The sequence below is a fragment of the Pollachius pollachius genome (genome assembly GCF_949987615.1).
Source record: "Pollachius pollachius genome assembly, chromosome: 2".
In the NCBI taxonomy this organism is placed as follows: domain Eukaryota; kingdom Metazoa; phylum Chordata; class Actinopteri; order Gadiformes; family Gadidae; genus Pollachius; species Pollachius pollachius.
The window spans coordinates 30,038,242-30,056,449 of NC_136935.1; the positions used below are offsets into that span (position 1 = coordinate 30,038,242).

The window sequence follows — 18,208 nt, forward strand, 5'->3', positions numbered from 1 at the left end:
GATGGTGGAGCTGGAGAAGGACCCCCGGGGGCCCGGCCTGGGGCTCAGCCTGGCGGGGAACAGGGATGGCTCACGGGCCCGCATGAGCATCTATGTGGCGGCGGTGGACCCTCGGGGGGCAGCCGGCGCAGACGGGAGGATACGCCCTGGGGACGAGCTGCTGGAGGTGAGGGGCGGGGGGGAGGGTAAGGAAGAGTTGGGGGGGACCGATGTGCTAGCAGGAGGAGGGGGGGGGGAGGGGGGGAAAGAAGAGGCGAGGAGCATTTTGGTGGGAATGAGGGCGAGGAAAGGGGAGGTTGCAGAGGAGGTGGGGGGGATGGAGGATCAAGGTGGAGTAAGAAATGCAGCATGAGGAAGATGGGGGCGAGAAGGAGAAGTTAAGGACGTCTGAAGGTTGAAAATAACGGCGATTGTAGCAGCGGTTCCGGTGGAGTGTTCAAATGCATTGATTCGCGCTGAATGATGTCAACTATGTTGCCAGATTCCTTAAAAAGCAGCAGTTATCCACCACGGTGATACTTAGTTAATCTTAAACTTCACAGGTGGTCTTGGCAGGTGCTAAATGCAGAGTTAAATACTGTGAGTTGTGTTTGGAGTCTCCCGGTACCGGGGTTCAGGTGTAGGTGGTTCTTTGCTACCAGGCCTGTGGGCCTGTGGGGCAGCACGGGGCAGCGGCTGTGATTAAGGGCTGCGAGAATAACCATGACTTCACTCTCACCTTGGGCTGGAGAAAACGGGGTTGTAATTAGAGGGAGGATATGCAGAAGCGATGAGGAGAGAGTGAGAGCGGGCAAAGGTGCATTGGGTAGGAGCTTCAAGTGAGAACATTGAATTAAAATAATGCTGGAATGAATCGATGAGTTGTCTATATATGTGTGTGTGTGTATGTCTGTGTGTGCATGTGTGTGTGTGTGTGTGTGTGTGTGTGTGTGTGTGTGTGTGTGTGTGTGTATGTATGTACATGTGTTTGGGTGCGTGTGTGTGTGGGTGGCGGGGGGTGGGGTCAGAAAACGATCCTAACAGTGTGAGTTGTGCAACAGATCAACGGTCAGGTCCTGTACGGGCGTAGTCACCAGAACGCCTCCACCCTCATCAAAAATGCCCCCGCTAAAGTCAACATCATCCTGATCAGGTACACTCCCGCAAACCCCAACACGGCCTCCCCGCAGAGAGACACGCTCCACAAGGCTATGCCTGCAGGCCTTTAGAGGCAGAGGGAGATTAACATCAGCATAAACAGCATAAAATACATCTATGTATGATGATCCAACATGCTTATGTCCCACCTACAGCATTCCGCGGCTATAAATTAGGTATTTATTAATATTGTAGGGCATACGAGGTGTCCCCAGATGCTATGATGGACTATTTAATGTGTTTCTTTATTGATTTTTATTATATTTGTATATGATTGATTATGATGGTCCCATGATTTATTTGTGTGCGTGGTGCGGGTTGGCATGATAATGTGATGGGGTTGTGTTGGAGCAGAAACACAGCAGCACTGAGTCAGATGGACTGTGGCGCAAAAGCAGAAGACCTAGGGGACGGCCACACACAGGCTTACATCCCCGAACCTGGAGACCCATATAAAGATATCCTTCACCTCGTACTTCCTCAGGTAATGCACTTAATATGGTCACATAAACCTACTTGTGTATCCACACATATATAGCTATATATGTTTCTGCCAATGGTCTGTATATGCCATAAAGGTGATTTGTTCTTATCTATTAGACTGCAATACTACTGTTATGTAGAGCAGTAGTATTGCAGTAGTAGTAGCAGGGGCGTAGGAATGAGTTTAACATTGGGGGGGACACATATCGGAAACCTGACAGATCCGGTATAATTTTTAGGTGGGACAAATGCGCCTGTCTCCGATATTGGAGGGGACACGTCCCCTCCGTCCCCCCCGGTTCCTACGCCCTTGAGTAGTAGTATTAAGATTCACTGAGAACAGTGTGTTTCCTTGGTGTAAGACGAAAGGCCGCGTTGTTGAGGGTGTGATTGCACCAACTGATTGCGCCCAGTCCGACCGCGACTCTTTTGAATCTAGCAAAAGGTTCACCAGTCGCCTACCTGTCCCAATGTGTTTGTTAGTTCCAGTTTGCTGCAGAGGTTCTCCTTCAACCCACAATGCCTTGTTTTTTTGGTTTGCTTCCTATCTTTGGGTCGGACCATGTTCACAGCTGAAGCAAACCGAAACAGAGTTCCCTTGAAAGTGGTCCAAGAACCCCCGTTTTCAAGCGGACCAGGGTTATTTTGTTTGTACAGAGTTTGAATGGGTTCCCATCCCCCCAAACTAACGTTAAAAACACTCAGGGGTCGATAAGACGCACCAAACAACTCAGGTGTGAAAGCACGCTTGAGTTGAATGCATCTCAACCCTGGACTCAGGACTAGATTCTAATAAACATGATAGACATTCATATCCACACCCAGTAGCTGTGGACAGTCAAACTAGCTCCAGTCCCAATCAAACGATCAGCTCTGTCCAATATAGACACCTTGGTGTGATAAGTGACCACTAGCCCTATCTTACATTCATGACCCATAACAATAACCGGACAGCCCGGACTGGTTTATTCCTCTACCAGAGCCACCAACAATGATTAGATATTAGTTTCTTTCATTGATAATACAATTATTGGATTTTTCCAGCTTAATCAGCAAATATTATGCGGAAGTTCTTCTGCTGTCCATTGAGCATCGATTTTTCCGTAGTCAAGGAAACATCTGGTCGATAGTTGTATCTGACCAACTGTTGTTAATGTTGGGTTTGTAAGCGCATTGATTTGTGACTGTTAAAAGGCAGAGGTGTGCCGTTATTGAAAATGAAAGCGCACCCTTGGAAAGTTATCGACCAATCCGAGTCCAGTAGTAAACAAGGCTGTGGGCCGTAGCAGATAACAGATCCTATCTCCATTGAACCTGTGGTGTCGTGTTGTCCTGTGCTGCCGCAGGATCATGTGTCTCTGGGCGTGTCCCTGGAGCAGGACCCCGCCCGGGGGGCCGTGGTCGTCAGCTCGCTGTCCCAGCATGGAGCCGCCGCAAAGGTATGATGTCAGCATCATCATCATCGTCATCATCATCATCGTCATCGTCATCGTCATTATCATCATCATCACCCACCTCCTCTCTAGCTCATCCATCAGCAGGAATCTCGAAGCTTACAGCGGATTTCTTTATTATTTTAGGTTATTTCATATATATATATTGGATCAGACTACTTTTGATTTGATGTAATACCTTTTTATCATATTATTATATTATGTATAATGTTATATTACATTGTCTTATATTATATTTGATTATGTTTTGTTGTATACTGCATTGTATACTACATTATATCATTGCATATAAAAAATACATAAATACATTGTTTTTTTACATAATTTAAATGTTCATTATATGATTTTATTGTATTATATTTTATGTTAAGTATATTATAGTATATTACTTTATATTATATTACTTTATATTACATTACTTTACATTAAACATTATAGCGTTTATTTATTATAGGCCTATTACTAAATGAAATGTAGCGATGTAAGTCGCTTTGGATAAAAGCATTTGCTAAATGCCCTAAATGTAATTGTAAATGTTAAGCTAAGTTACATTATCTCTGTTGATTTCGAGACATTATATTTGATCCAGGGTGTAGACCGCTGATAACAGAGTAGAGTACTGAGGCAGGTTGAGCCTTCTGACTCTATGCCACGTGTTCATGTGTGTACCGCGAGCAGGACGGAAGGATTAAGGTTGGAGACGCAATCCTCTCCGTGGGGGACCAGGCTGTGGCAGGATTCTCAGCCGATATGGTACCCACACATACACACACACACAGACATACACACACACACAAACACACATTTACACACACACACAGACAAGGGCACGTTTACACACACACACACACACACACACACACACACACACACACACACAAGTGCACGAGTACACAACAAACACACACACACACATACAAACACACAAGCACACACTTGAACCACACACACAAATACACACAAACACAAATACAAACACACGCTCACACACGCACATACCAATTTACAAACACACACACAAACACAATATCAAATGCACACACACACACACACACACACACACACACACACACGCACACACACACGCAGACTGACATACCAAATGGCTTCCTCGTGGACCAGAGTCACAACATGACCATGACTTCTAAATGTTCCTGCTGTGTGTCTCATTGATCAATGATACCCTCAATTGAACGATTGATTGGCCACTCGTTACAGCGCTTCTTCTGCATTGATCTGGGTGTCTCTCGCCCTCCCCCTGTGCAGGTGTCTGGCATGATAAAGCGCCAACGGGTCTCGGTCAAACTCTCCCTCGGCCGCGCCCGACCCCCCTCGTCCCTCTCCAACGTCTCCCTAGCCTCCACCACCTCCACCTCCTCCACCACCTCCACCTCCTCCACCACCTCCACCACCCTGACCCTCCCCACTGCCTCCCGCTCCCTCTCGCCGCACGGCGCCCCCTCCTCCTCCTCCTCCTCCTCCTCCCTCCCCGTGCCCTCTCCCTTGCCCTTCTCCCTCCACGCCAGCGGGCCTGCCGACCTCCCGGGGAACCCCGCGGACCCCCAGGGCTGCCTGGTTGTGGCGGGCCGGGAGAGCACCATAGAGATCTGTAAAGGAAGCACGGGCCTTGGCCTCAGCATCGTGGGGGGCTGCGACACTCTGCTGGTGAGGGGCACTCTGCTCGGCAGCGTCACACTCAAGAGTCATCGTGCATATCTGTTTATACTCTATTCATTTATTCATTTATCGTCTTGTATGTTAATAATATGGATCCACTGTCCAATTTGTTTTTATATCATTTTTATATATTTGTTTTATATATACATTTGTTTTTTTATTAATAATAATAATAATAATGATAATAATAATAATAATAATAATAATAATAATAATAATAATATAGATATGAATGTATTTATTTATTTTATTTCATTTGTATTTTTTTCAATCTGTGTCCTGGCCACTAGGGGACAGTAATAATCCACGAGGTGAACTATGGAGGAGCAGCCCAGAGAGATGGGAGGCTGCTGGCCGGAGACCAGATCCTAGAGGTGATAACAGGGAGAGAGAGACACACACACACACACACACACACACACACACACACACACACACTTGATCACTGCATTTGATATATTTTTATTTAACATACACATATTGACCTGAGCCCCCACCCCCCCCTGATCTCCCAGGTGAATGGCATCGACCTGCGGCAGGCCACCCATGAGGAGGCCCTGGGGGTGCTGCGTCTGAGCACCCAGCGGGTGCGCCTGTGTGTGTTCCGGCACCAGGAGTCCTACCGGGAGGAGGACCTGTGGGACGTGTTCACCCTGGAGCTCCGGCCCCAGCCCGGCCGCGGCCTGGGCTTCTGCACCGTGGGCAAGAAGTGAGTACTGTGTAACCATGGCGATGGGCACCGGGTCCTTTGGATATTTGTGGGAATCAATTATATCCTGTCCTTGAACAGTTGGGCTGTTTTAAACATTTAGACGTACCAGTGCAGTGCCGGTTTAAAACGTGCCGATTGCTTGGTTTCCAGTATTTCTGTTGAGTCTCTCTCTTTCTCTGTCTCCCTTGCTCTCTCTCTCTCTCTCTCTTTCTCTCTTTCTCTGTCTCCCTCCTTCACTCTCTCTCTCTCTCTCTCTCTCTCTCTCTCGCTCTCACTCTCTTTCTCTCTTTCTCTGTCTCCCTCCTTCTCTCTCTCTCTCTCTCTCTCTCTCTCTCTCTCTCTCTCTCTATCCCCAACTTACGTCCCACTCAACACTACGCTTCCTGGGATTCTGAGCGATACACATAACAGTGTGAAGTTGATCAAATGAAGAACTGAAACCTGAAGGACGTTCAGTCATACAGAGACTCCTCTGATTCTTGTCAGAGTAGGGTGCCGGTGGTGGAGCCAGCATCACAGTAACCTTATTAACTGCAGAAAATGAGCCCTGAAGCACTGAAAGGTTTACTTTCTATTTGGTTTTTTAGTTTATTATTATATTTTTTTATTTAAGGTCTCGTGTCGCCATATAAGTCTAAACTGCACTGCCTCTGGGGGTCCCCAGCAATAGCAGATGATCGGTTCATGCAAATGACACGCACACACACACACACACACACACACACACACACACACACACACACACACACACACACACACATTCCTCGCCTTATAAGTAGATGTTCCATCTTAAAGCTGCCCTTCCCAATATGCACCACAAGGTGGTACACTGAGACGCACAGACATTTGTAAATGAGGCATCACATTGTTTAAGCCTCTATCTCTCTCATAGCCTCCGCAGGTAAATATTTGAGGATGTTGAGTAATGCAGCAAAAGGACATGCATGCAGTTACAGCACTTGTTAAATAATACATGTATATCACTATCCCTTGTTTCGTCTTGGTGCTCCTTAAACAGCAACGACACCGGAATCTTTGTGTCAGAAATCCTGCACCAGGGCGTGGCTGATAAAGATGGCAGGCTGTTGCTAGGTGACCAGATTCTGTCAATCAACGGAGAAGATGTCCGGGCTGCGTCCCAGAAGCATGCAGAGAAGCTGCTACAGGTCTTAAAGGTTTCAATCACACGTGCAGCCTCCAAGTTACGTGTGAGTGGTTGAACTAATGTGCCCATTGCGCCCCACACCTCTCAGAACTGCGGTGGAGTGGTGTATCTGGAGGTGGCTCGCTTTAAAGCTGGACTCCAATACCCACAAGGCAGCCAGGTAACCAGTGCCTCTCAAGCTCTTTGTGCATCTTCAACTCCTGCTGGTTATTTCCACTGAACTAACATTTTAGTCCCCCTCGTTGCATGCCTGTTTCCTTAACAACGTTACTTTGTGAATGTAGGAGTACTTTAAGTTATGCTTTATCCAGAATGAGGACTCGGATTGCTCCACCTTGACCCCCTCCAGTGCGTGTGAAACCGCCATCGGTCACCAGAGGGAGACAGAGAGCAAAGCAGGTAACTACGGTAATGGGCTGCAGCAAAAGATACACAATGCATGTTGATTAGATTTAGGTAATAATAATAATGATAATAATAATAATAATAATAATAATAATAATAATAATAATAATAATAATAATAATAATAACAAACATAAAATGCACACTTGTCTGTTCTTCTCCGTAATCTCCAGACGGCTGTGCTGTTAGGAAAGTGGTCCTCGAGAAGGTGAGCTACAGGGTTAGACTAGTCACCACCTGGCTCTCGCCAGCCAGGGTCCTGCTGACACCCAGCGAATGACATCCAGAACAAAACACAAACCCTCGCCCTGTTCAGAGAGGGAGTGAGAATGGTGTCCTCCGGAGTGTCTGGTGCTGAGCGCTGGCTCCTGTGTTCTCAGGGTGCATGTGAGGCCCTGGGCGTCTGCGTGGCAGGTGGCCTGGGCAGTCCCCATGGCGACGTGCCGCTGTTCATCGCTGCCATACAGAGAAGCGGACCGGCGGCCATGACTCACCAACTGGAGGTGACAAGGCACTGAGTGTATGTGTGTGCGTGTGCGTGTGTGTGTGTGTGTGTGCCTGTGTGTGAGTGTGCCTGTGTGTGTGCGTTTGTGTGTGTTTGTGTGTGTCTGTGTGTGTGTGTGTGTGTGTGTGTGTGTGTGTGTGTGTGTGTGTGTGTGTGTGTGTGTGTGCGCGTGTGTGTGCGTGCGCGTGTGTGTGTGTCAATGTAATGTTTGTTTACATGTGTCCACATGTGTATCTGCTATGCGTATCAAATTAAATTACCGGTCAAAATAATGTCAAGTAAACATCCTAAAAACAAAGATTATTTATATTTATGCAAGTGTGATTAAAATTAGAACTCCGGGTGAGGAATCAGCTCATATTGGCCCGACACTTGCACTCAGTAGTGCATGTGTAGTAAAAGTCAAATTAGGAAAACGGTCTCTGTGTGTATGTATGTAATTGGATTTTCTCGGCAACCGTTCATCTTATTGACTTCCATCTTGCCGGTTGTGTTGCTGGGACCCGGAGACACTGCAGTGTCGAGGGGGGAGTGGTTTGGATGAGGGCTTCTTGAAGAGGCTGCAAGCAGCAACACTAGGGTGCGAGCCATCGGCCTGTTCTGATCAGGCCTGTTGGAAACGGGTACTGCACTAGTCTACTTCATAACACGTGTCCATGTGTTCCTACGGTGGATGTGGTGTATACTGTGTGGGCTAGCTACTCAGTGTCTCTACTGTGGATGTGGTGTATACTGTATGCGCTATTATGGTGGAAAATATTGGAGGTTTCTCAGCCAAATTGTTTGAATATTAGTGGAGAGAAATGTACCAGCAGGGGGGGGAGGGGCAGGCTCGAGACCCTGTTCCATTGTTATTTTCAGATAAATATAATAATATAATACATGACGCCTCATGTCAATGGCCCCTTACAGAGACATCTGTTACCCCCTATGGTTTCTCGTCTGTGGCTTTAGAATGTATATTCTGTAGGCTTCAAGTTAGACGTTAAGTTAACTAATCCATGCCCCCGTTAAAATCAGACACAACCAGCTTTAGGATTATGACTGTATATGCCACAGACAAATAAAGTGGCATTGTTAACTATTACAAATGCATATTTTACTGTTTAAATGAATATTGCTTTCACAGGGCTCATCTCTTAAACACATGTGGTAAGTCATGGTGATTTAAGGTCAGGTTAATCAACAAGGCGATGAATGGATTTTATTCAAAGATCTCACTTTATATAACTATAATGCATAATATGTAACTTCATATAACTTTAATGTTTAATATGTAACTCTTTTGTGCGTAATGCTTGAATGTATGAGAATGTAATATGGGAATGTGGGCGGGAAGATAAATGTTAATGGGGACCGGTAAGGGCCCGTAGATTTGATTTTAGAGCTCTGTGATTGGTCAAGGAAGTCACAGACGCTGGTGTTACCTCAGAGATTGGGGCCCGGTTGGGGCAGTTCTTTGCAAACAAACTCAGGTGATGTTGTTACTGTCTGCAGTCGCAATAAAACCTTGCTCATTCAACCCTAGTCCTTCTCGACCTCTCGTAATATGTTAGAGTATTAGACCGTGGGTTTTATCCACGACACTATCTCCTCAGTTTGTCTATGGTGGATGTGGTGTATAATGTGTGGGCTCTACTCAGTGTTACTATGGTGGATGTGTTGTACTGTATGGGCTATCTACTCAGTGTCTCTATGGTGGATGTGTGTCAGGCTGGAGACAGGCTCATCAGCATTAACAGTGCTTCTACTGAGGGGATGACCCATCTGGAGGCAGGAGCCATGCTGAAGAACGCCACTGGAACCATCACTTTGCACGTAAGTTACTCCCCCGTCTCCCTAGGATAGCCATTATTGCTTTCAATTATTTCCATTTTTTGATTATACCATACTGTGTGTGTGTGTGTGTGTGTGTGTGTGTGTGTGTGTGTGTGTGTGTGTGTGTGTGTGTGTGTGTGTGTGTCTGTGTGTGTGTGTGTGTGTGTGTGTGTGTGTGTGTGCGTCTAGGTGGCAGCAGAAAGCGGTCCACAGGACCAGGGTGACAGCCATCCTCTGTGTCTGCTCTCCTGCCCAAACAACCTCTGGTAGGAAACCTCCTGTCAATCACTGTCCCCGACCAACAACAGACACATCCCTCCTTCCTCCACCTCTCCCTAGCCCCTCCTTCCTCCCCACCACAAGTACCTCAGAACATGTGACCCCTTGACTCTCCTCCTCTTCACTCTCTGCCTCTTCCATTGCCCGCTCCCTGTGTTTCTCTACAATTCCCTAACTATCTTCTTCTGCTCCCTCTTGCTTTGTCTCCAGGGCTTGTCTGACCTAATGTTCTCTCTTCTGCTTAACCATGACAGTTTACCGTTACACAACACACTGTGTGCAGCGTTTTCCCCTCCAAAATGTGCTTTGTTGTTTGTTTATTCCTCTCCAAAATTACCTCGTTTCCCTTAAAAATATGCCAACTCTGCGCTGCTCTTCATCCCCTTATGTTCTCCGCTCTCTGCCAGTGACAGGAAGCCAGAGCCTATTTATGGCTGCTTTACAGTGGAGCCTTTCCACTCTGTTTGGGCTTCACTCTACTTTGGATTGACTCTTTGCATCAATAACTCTAGAATTTAAAGTTAATTTCCTCTAAAAATTCCATTCTGAGTATATATATTTATATATTAATCGGTACTGTGGGCAGAAGAGCTGACGGGTCATGTTTTTGTGTTGCATTGGAATCGTCTATCTAGTAGCAGAACAGAAGATCTGGCCCTAACGATCAGAGAAGGTCAAACCCTGCCCACTTTGCCATTAAATAAGCATTGCATTGCAGAACTGCTTTCCCAAAGTGAGATTTGCTCAAAGATGTACGGACATCAACATGGACATCCATGGACACACACGGATCTGCGCGCATTGCACATGCACACGCACAACACATGCACACGCACAACACATGCACGCGCACCACACAACACAACACACAAGCCCCCAGTGTGGTCCTCACATGAATGCGGGGGTTTGTACGTTTCAGCGCCCGGGCGTATCAGACCATCGCCCTTGAGCGGGGTTCTTCTGGCCTGGGGTTCAGCGTGGTGGGAGGCTTCGGCAGCCCCCACGGGGATCTGCCAATCTACGTCAAAACAGTCTTCAGCAAGGTCAGGCGGTTTTTATGTTACTGCATTGGCTTCTGTCACACATGGACTGCTTACTATTTGGGTATGAAGAGGCTTTTTCCCCAAGCGATGTAGCACGAAAATAATTGTGTTTGGAAAAAAAAGTGTTTGTTATGGCACGATAACACAAAGGACTAGACATTGGGGATGAGTGAGAAAATAAGTATGAAGAATGAAATGCATAGCAGTGCATACATGCTGAACACTTTATACACATTGGCTTTTGAAATGCTACATATGTCCTCTGAACTTAACCATTTCAATGTGCTGCTCTCTCTCTCTCTCTCTCTCTCTCTCTCTCTCTCTCTCTCTCTCTCTCTCTCTCTCTCCCTCTCTCTCTCTCTCTCTCTCTCTCTCTCTCTCCCTGGGCAGGGGGCGGCGTTGGAGGACGGCCGTCTGAAGCGCGGAGATCAGATCATCGCGGTGAACGGCCACTGTCTGGAAGGCTCCACTCACGCCGAGGCCGTGGATGTCATCAAGAGGACCAAGGGAACCGTGGTCCTCACCGTTCTCTCATGATGTCATCCTGCTCGTGTCACACGCTGATGATGTCATCAAGACCAAACTAGGGTGCTGATCGTTGTTTGGCGTCCTTTGATAGGGTTGTGGTGAATGTCTGCGTACAGTGGACGGAGGTAGAGAGGCATAAATAGGACATTTGTAACAGTTAAGCTATCTGTCTTTGTTGAAGTGTAGGTCATTGAAGAACTTGCTGGTGAGCTACCTCTATTCATGTACTCCTAACAGTATACATTTATTACATTTTGCTACTGTCAGTATTTTTAAATCGCGTTTCATGTCCTTTTTTTCCAATGTGAATATTAAGCAGATCTATGTATACAGAGGTATGCCCTGGATGGTCTGGATGAAGGACTATCAGAGGAATTATATCAGAAGTCATCACATAACAATATGCATTCATTATGTATGGAATATATAATCTCAAAATACACAGCAGAACATTTGTTCACATATTTTACATCAGAAATTATTATTTATATTATTAATACCCTTTTTAAGTTTAAGTCTATGTATTGAGTATTTGTTCATGTAGTATTTATTATGGCAAAATCAAAGTCATTGATGGAAACAGAAATACAAGATTGTCTTGATTTGATTGATATTGGGATTGTATACTTGTATACAGTACATCAGATATTTGCATTAATGCTAGGTTATCTACTGTTTTCATTCATGAACTCATCGTTAATAGTTGATGAGTGGACACTATTTTAACTGGCTGCCCACCTACTGAAGCAGCAATGCTTATTAAGTGATACTGCCAATCTTTTATAGGGCATTATGTAGGGTCTTAACGTATGTTTCATTTCTAATCTTAATTTTGTCAATGAATCTCTCATTAGGTGTGTATTACCATTCACCTTTAATGATAGCATTCTTATGATGTAATAATTTATTTTAATACATTTTTTCTTCAACCTCTGCGGTGCTTTTGTCTCTTATCTCTCAGTTTTTGGTCAAATGTCTGCATTTAATATACTGTTAATTATTAAAGATTTATTTAATACTCCATTTACTTTGTGTGTGAACTGTCTGTGGCACATTGTGAAAACACATGATCCAATTCAGAGGGAACGTGTCAGAGCTCTTTACTGGGACAATATTTTATTAAGTTATTTATATAGTTCCTTTTATATTCCCTTTGGTCAAGACAACTTTGTTTTTGATATTTAAAATACATTAACAGCGTTTATATATATATATATATATATATATATATATATATATATATAACCTATAACAGCGTTTTTATATATATATATATATATATATATATATATATATATATATATAAACGCTGTTAATGTATTTTAAATATCAAAAACAAAGTTGTCTGGACCAAAGGGAATATAAATAAATATATATATATATATATAAACTATACAATACATTAACGTTTAACGTTTACAGCGTTTTATATATATATATACAGTGGGGCAAAAAAGTATTTAGTCAGCCACCAATTGTGCAAGTTCTCCCACTTAAAAAGATGAGAGAGGCCTGTAATTTTCATCATAGGTAAACCTCAGCTATGAGAAAAAAATCCAGAAAATCACATTGTCTGATTTTTTAAGAATTTATTTGCAAATTATGGTGGAAAATAAGTATTTGGTCACCTATAAACCAGCAAGATTTCTGGCTGTCACAGACCTATAACTTCTTCTTTAAGAGGCTCCTCTGTCCTCCACTCGTTGCCTGTATTAATGGCACCTGTTTGAACTCCTTATCAGTATAAAAGACACATGTCCACAACCTCAAACAGTCACACTCCAAACTCCACTATGGCCAAGACCAAAGAGCTGTCAAAGGACACCAGAAACACAATTGTAGACCTGCACCAGGCTGGAAAGTTTGAATCTGCAATAGGTAAGCAGCTTGGTGTGAAGAAATCAACTGTGGGAGCAATTATTAGGAAATGGAATACATACAAGACCACTGATAGTCTCCCTCGATCTGGGGCTCCACGCAAGATCTCACCCTGTGGGGTCAAAATGATCACAAGAACGGTGAACAAAAATCCCAGAACCACATGGGGGGACCTAGTGAATGACCTCCAGAGAGCTGGGACCAAAGTAACAAAGGCTACCATCACTAACACACTACGCCGCCAGGGACTCAAATCCTGCAGTGCCAGACGTGTCCCCCTGCTAAAGCCAGTGCATGTCCGGGCCCGTTTGAAGTTTGCTAGAGAGCATTTGGATGATCCAGAACAGGATTGGGAGAATGTCATATGGTCAGATGAAACCAAAATATAACTTTTTGGTAAAAACTCAACTCGTCGTGTTTGGAGGAGAAAGAATGCTGAGTTGCATCCAAAGAACACCATACCTACAGTGAAGCATGGAGGTGGAAACATCATGCTTTGGGGCTGTTTTTCTGCCAAGGGACCAGGACGTCTGATCCGTGTGACGGAAAGAATGAATGGGGCCATGAGATTTTGAGTGAAAACCTCCTTCCATCAGCAAGGGCACTGAAGATGAAACGTGGCTGGGTCTTTCAGCATGACAATGACCCCAAACACACCGCCCGGGCAACGAAGGAGTGGCTTCGTAAGAAGCATTTCAAGGTCCTGGAGTGGCCTAGCCAGTCTCCAGATCTCAACCCCATAGAAAATCTTTGGAGGGAGTTGAAACTCTGTGTTGCCCAGCGAAGGCCCAAAAACATCATTGCTCTAGAGGAGATCTGCATGGAGGAATGGGCCAAAATACCAGCAGCAGTGTGTGAAAACCTTGTAAAGACTTACAGAAAACGTTTGACCTCTGTCATTGCCAACAAAGGGCATGTAACAAAGTATTGAGATGACCTTTAAAAATCAGACAATGTGATTTCCTAGATTTTTTTTTTTTCATTTTGTCTCTCATAGCTGAGGTATACTGTGATGAAAATTACAGGCCTCTCTCATCTTTTTAAGTGGGAGAACTTGCACAATTGGTGGCTGACTAAATACTTTTTTGCCCCACTGTATATATATATATGTGTAAACTATTGCCATACACTTGAAAGGTTATTAAGAACCGTTAGGCCAGGTAATAACAAGTGGATTTATTTGTATTGCGCTCTCTGTTCTCTCTGTCGACCTTTGTATATGATAATGTAGCAGGGTGAACACAGATGGATCATCATATGGGCACCGGCATACTTTCAGACCCATAATGCTTCATGGGATTTGTTGCTGGCAAATCTCTGTCATATTGAGAGGTCTCCAGAGACTTGTAGTTCTTGGACAAAACTGTAAAATACGAAATCCACTATATGCTACAACAAATGTAGACAATAATATCCCAAAAAGATTATACAGAAAGTATTATACCTGGACCAATTAAAGAAAGAGGCTGATGGATGTGACTTAGGTTAAACAAGGTTAAATAATGTAATTGACATTATTAAATGTAATTGTTACCAGTGATGTACCGGCTGCCTCTAGCCTTGATGTATATGTGTTTCTATCTTGTGGATAGTGAGTACTTATTCAGCCAGAAATACCTATAATTGATATGTCTTTAATATGTTATGAATAGCATAAGGATTTGATCGTTGTTATGTTTGTCTGCCATTTTGAGAAGATGCAAAGGTTTAGATAGTACAACCAACAAACTGCAGATGACAACTTGTGGCTAGAACAAAGCAAAAAGATTATTAAAGTTATTATACTATGATAAAATTATTTGATGGGAGATGAAGCATTATGGTGAGGGAATGGGAACACACCAGTTAATGACAGCGTCAGCAAACATTGACCATGAAGTAGAAAGTTGTGGATCAATTGTCGATCTTGTCAGAATTGTCATAAAAAAAACCAGCCTCACCAGATGGACGGCTAAGATGAAAGAACTGAGGGACAGGCTGCCAGGAGATAAAGCGTCAGAGACAGCAGTATCCAGCAGGTGTTTGCAGGAAATTAAAGAATTGAGTCTCTTACTTTTTAACACCAAGCTACAACTGAAAAAAGGTCATGTGCTGCACCAAGGTACGGACACAGATCTTTGTAATTAAGGTTTCCGCCTTTGCGATGTGGATACCGAGAGACTGCTGTGGTACGTGAGATGCCTGACATGGAGTTCTGGTTGGGCCGTGTGGAGACGGCCAAGAAGTTTATTCGTAGTAAAGTACTCCCACCTGCGCTGTTCGCCTACCTTGACACACACGAGCAGCCCCCAAGGTGCCACCCAATACCATTTTGATAACGAAACAGAAACCTGGAACATTACCAGCTGGTCTTGTTCATTGCACTCTTAAATCAGTTTTAAATATATCTTGTCTTCTATTTTGCAGTTTGGTTCTGTATTTTAAAATGTTTATTTCAAAGAAGTGTTACTGAAGGAGTAAGGTAAGTGTAACATGCAAACTGTCACCTTACATGACGTTGATATACTAAGAGTTTGACCAATCATCCTAAAAAAAGGCAAATCTAAATGAATCTAGTCCATACATTGTGTTTTTACAGTGCATACCCGGTCATGAAAATGTAATAACAAGCATACCATTTAATAGCATATTTCAAGAACTTATATGAACTATATCCAAACTCTGCCTCAATAAATGACATTGCAAACTTTAAGAAATACACTTTTAATAAAAAATGCTATTCTTAAAAACACTTCAAAAATCTAAACCGGCTCAGCGCGATAACTAGTCGGGTCTACAAGCCCACTGGGACACATGATGGTCAGGACACAGCAGACAGTCACCATCTTGTCCAGAAAGGTAAGCTCCTCCCCCTGGCACACTTGGGCCATTTTCATGGGTATAGGCCTGCATAGCATCGTGTACATGTTGCGTACAGTGCCAATCATCTTCTCAACATGGGTCCTGAGGTGAGCTATCGGCCGTGTTTCCTTCACGTATACAGTATCGAACTGAAGTGGCCCGTTTGGGTCCGCTGGCGTCTTCACCTCGGCACACATCAGTCCAACGCTGTCAAAGCCTCGATCCGCCAACACCAAATCCCCAGGTAACAATGAATCAAGAAGGCCACTGTTTTCAGTCACATATTTGTCACTGACATGCCCCCCCCACCCCTTGGAAATGAATGATATCGCTCCTTGTGGTGTTTTACCAATAAGGTACTTTACGGTGTTGGTGTGTTTGTTGTAAAAAGACGGTGCTCTATGATTGGAGGCTCCTTCAGTGAATATTTCAAAACAGTCCAAAATAACCACGACACGGTCCCCAAAGGCCTTCATAAACTGGGGAGGCATAGTTTGACGCAGATGCTCTCTATTTGGCCAACTCACTAAAGGGCTAAGCTGTGCATGTAAAGCATTTATTGTTGTGTTAAATATGGTTACAACCACTCTTTTGTCTACGTGAAAGATGTAGGCAAGGTGTTGGAGTGGCAGGTTCAGCCTCAGGCGCATGAGAGTTAAAAAGACCATTTGAAAAGGTGTCAAAGTTCGGACCGACGTGGGGAGGCACGGCATAACAGTCGAAAGCATACTCATCAAAATGCCAAAGCATGGAAGTCCAGTGTAGTACTTCACTTTCATATTATCCTCTTTCAGGGATTCTTCATCCATATTCCGCTTTGCAAGTGCACACTTAAGTTCCCTGTTCTCTTTCAACAGGCGGTTGATTTCAGCACGCCTGTACCCACAAAAGTCACACTCAATCATCTCCTTTGGCGCAGGTCCACCTCCGGCCTCGCCAGCTGCTTCTTCAGTTAGTTCCACTACGATCGAGGCTGGTTCTGCGTAGTTCCCGACTGGGTCTGTGCGGCTCTCGGCTGGTTCTGCGTGGTCCTCGGTTGGTTCAGGGTCGTCTGCCGCTATAGGTCTCAACTCTGCTTCTTTCTGGAGCTCTATTCGTTTGGTGTGCCGGGCGGACTGCTCTGTCTCCGCAGCGTTTGCTTCATTGTGCCCCAAGTTTAACGACGGTGCCCAGTCTGGATGTGACTCGAACATCTCATAAGCTGGTTTTCCTGTGAACATACACGCAATGCGTTACTCACTTTGATAGGCAAGCTGAAGCGAGGTTATCAATCACCTGTACAACTTCAACGTATCAACAAAGCAACAGAAGAAGGGAGTGCGTCAGGGTCGTGGATGAGTACAAACGTCCCTCAAAGAGGCTCCCTGACCCAACTTTACCCCAAAAGCACGTCATTAAAACTCACCAGTATGGAAATGCCTGGAGCAGACCTTCATGGACGCGGGGGCGTAGTTGAACGTGATGTTGGCTCTCCTCACGGCGGCCACCCAAGCCATCCGCCGCCTCTTGGTGATCTCGGCCACCTTCCCTCCCTCCGTCTTCTTCCACGCAGGGAACTTGAAAAAGCTGAGGCCGTTCACTGTGCGGCCACTGGCCGTGTAACTGCGACAGCTCGTGACGCAGCAGTGTCTTCCCATGGTAGAAACACTTCTACCACCAGATAGAAGATAATCACAACAAACCCTTCTTCTTCTTCGTCGTCGTCGTCGTCTTCTTTCTTTGGATATAAACGGTAGTAGGAGACGCGATCGGGGGCATTGCTGCCACCCTCAGGTTTGGAGGTGAGTACTATGGAAATGTAATAAAAACAATGAATTACAAATTGTGTGCAAAATAGAGAACATATATCGTATACTCCGCAATTTTGAGGACTCAAGAGGGTTGTAGTATTGCATAGCCTAATCCTAAATCAATGTAACTGTGGCAGTTTCAAGCACATGTCTTCACAAATTATTTCACTATAAATACAAAAAATGAACCAAAAACCATTGCTACCACAATTATTAACATTCCACTGTTCCTAAGCTTCGAGCATTGAGGTGGACGTCGTGGTACAGTAGAAGGTGTGGCACCTTCTACCGTTTCATGCATCCCACTCAGTAGGCCCACTACTATGGTGTGCCGATTCTAAACTTTTGCTGCTGAAAAAAAACGTGCTTCACTTGTTCCAGATAGAGCTCTAGTTTTGCTTAATTTTTCGTAGATATAGCAAATCTGCAACCCTCCAAACTGCAATGCAATTAAGGCCTATATGTCCCTTATTCACATTATTTATATCTTAAAT

General features: G+C 44.5%; 2 protein-coding genes across 2 annotated transcripts in view; one reads left to right on the forward strand and one right to left on the reverse strand.

Annotated features, from left to right (window-relative positions):
• The window catches only part of LOC307071306 (multiple PDZ domain protein-like), a gene marked incomplete at both ends in the record, with an annotated part of 40,405 nt that extends 29,191 nt beyond the window's left edge, over window positions 1–11,214 (forward strand). Inside the window, 17 exons of the mRNA XM_079730292.1 lie at window positions 1–166; window positions 1,041–1,132; window positions 1,492–1,621; window positions 2,967–3,059; window positions 3,753–3,827; window positions 4,341–4,739; window positions 5,042–5,125; window positions 5,267–5,460; window positions 6,482–6,629; window positions 6,717–6,788; window positions 6,913–7,027; window positions 7,206–7,240; window positions 7,413–7,535; window positions 9,251–9,355; window positions 9,545–9,621; window positions 10,554–10,677; window positions 11,068–11,214. The exon at window positions 1–166 is cut by the window's left edge and continues 43 nt beyond it. Coding sequence (XP_079586418.1) covers window positions 1–166; window positions 1,041–1,132; window positions 1,492–1,621; window positions 2,967–3,059; window positions 3,753–3,827; window positions 4,341–4,739; window positions 5,042–5,125; window positions 5,267–5,460; window positions 6,482–6,629; window positions 6,717–6,788; window positions 6,913–7,027; window positions 7,206–7,240; window positions 7,413–7,535; window positions 9,251–9,355; window positions 9,545–9,621; window positions 10,554–10,677; window positions 11,068–11,214 — 2,179 coding nt within the window. The remainder of the gene's footprint in view (window positions 167–1,040; window positions 1,133–1,491; window positions 1,622–2,966; window positions 3,060–3,752; window positions 3,828–4,340; window positions 4,740–5,041; window positions 5,126–5,266; window positions 5,461–6,481; window positions 6,630–6,716; window positions 6,789–6,912; window positions 7,028–7,205; window positions 7,241–7,412; window positions 7,536–9,250; window positions 9,356–9,544; window positions 9,622–10,553; window positions 10,678–11,067) is intronic.
• A 4,508-nt stretch (window positions 11,215–15,722) lies between these two features.
• On the reverse strand, window positions 15,723–17,600 carry LOC307071981 (uncharacterized protein). The gene is made up of 2 exons (XM_079731119.1): window positions 17,330–17,600; window positions 15,723–17,134 (listed from the first exon to the last, which is right to left on the reverse strand). Exons 1-2 carry the CDS (start codon window positions 17,559–17,561, stop codon window positions 15,825–15,827), a joined length of 1,542 nt encoding a protein of 513 aa, XP_079587245.1. The 5' UTR covers window positions 17,562–17,600; the 3' UTR covers window positions 15,723–15,824.
• Between the last annotated feature and the right edge of the window lie 608 nt (window positions 17,601–18,208).

Bases quoted from the DNA above. Each gene is read 5' to 3' on its own strand.
- LOC307071981 (XM_079731119.1), bottom strand. From the start codon at position 17,561: ATGGGAAGACACTGCTGCGTCACGAGCTGTCGCAGTTACACGGCCAGT. The intron at 17,135-17,329 runs GTGAGTTTTAAT...GTATGTTCACAG, and splicing joins CTCCAGGCATTTCCATACTG to GAAAACCAGCTTATGAGATG.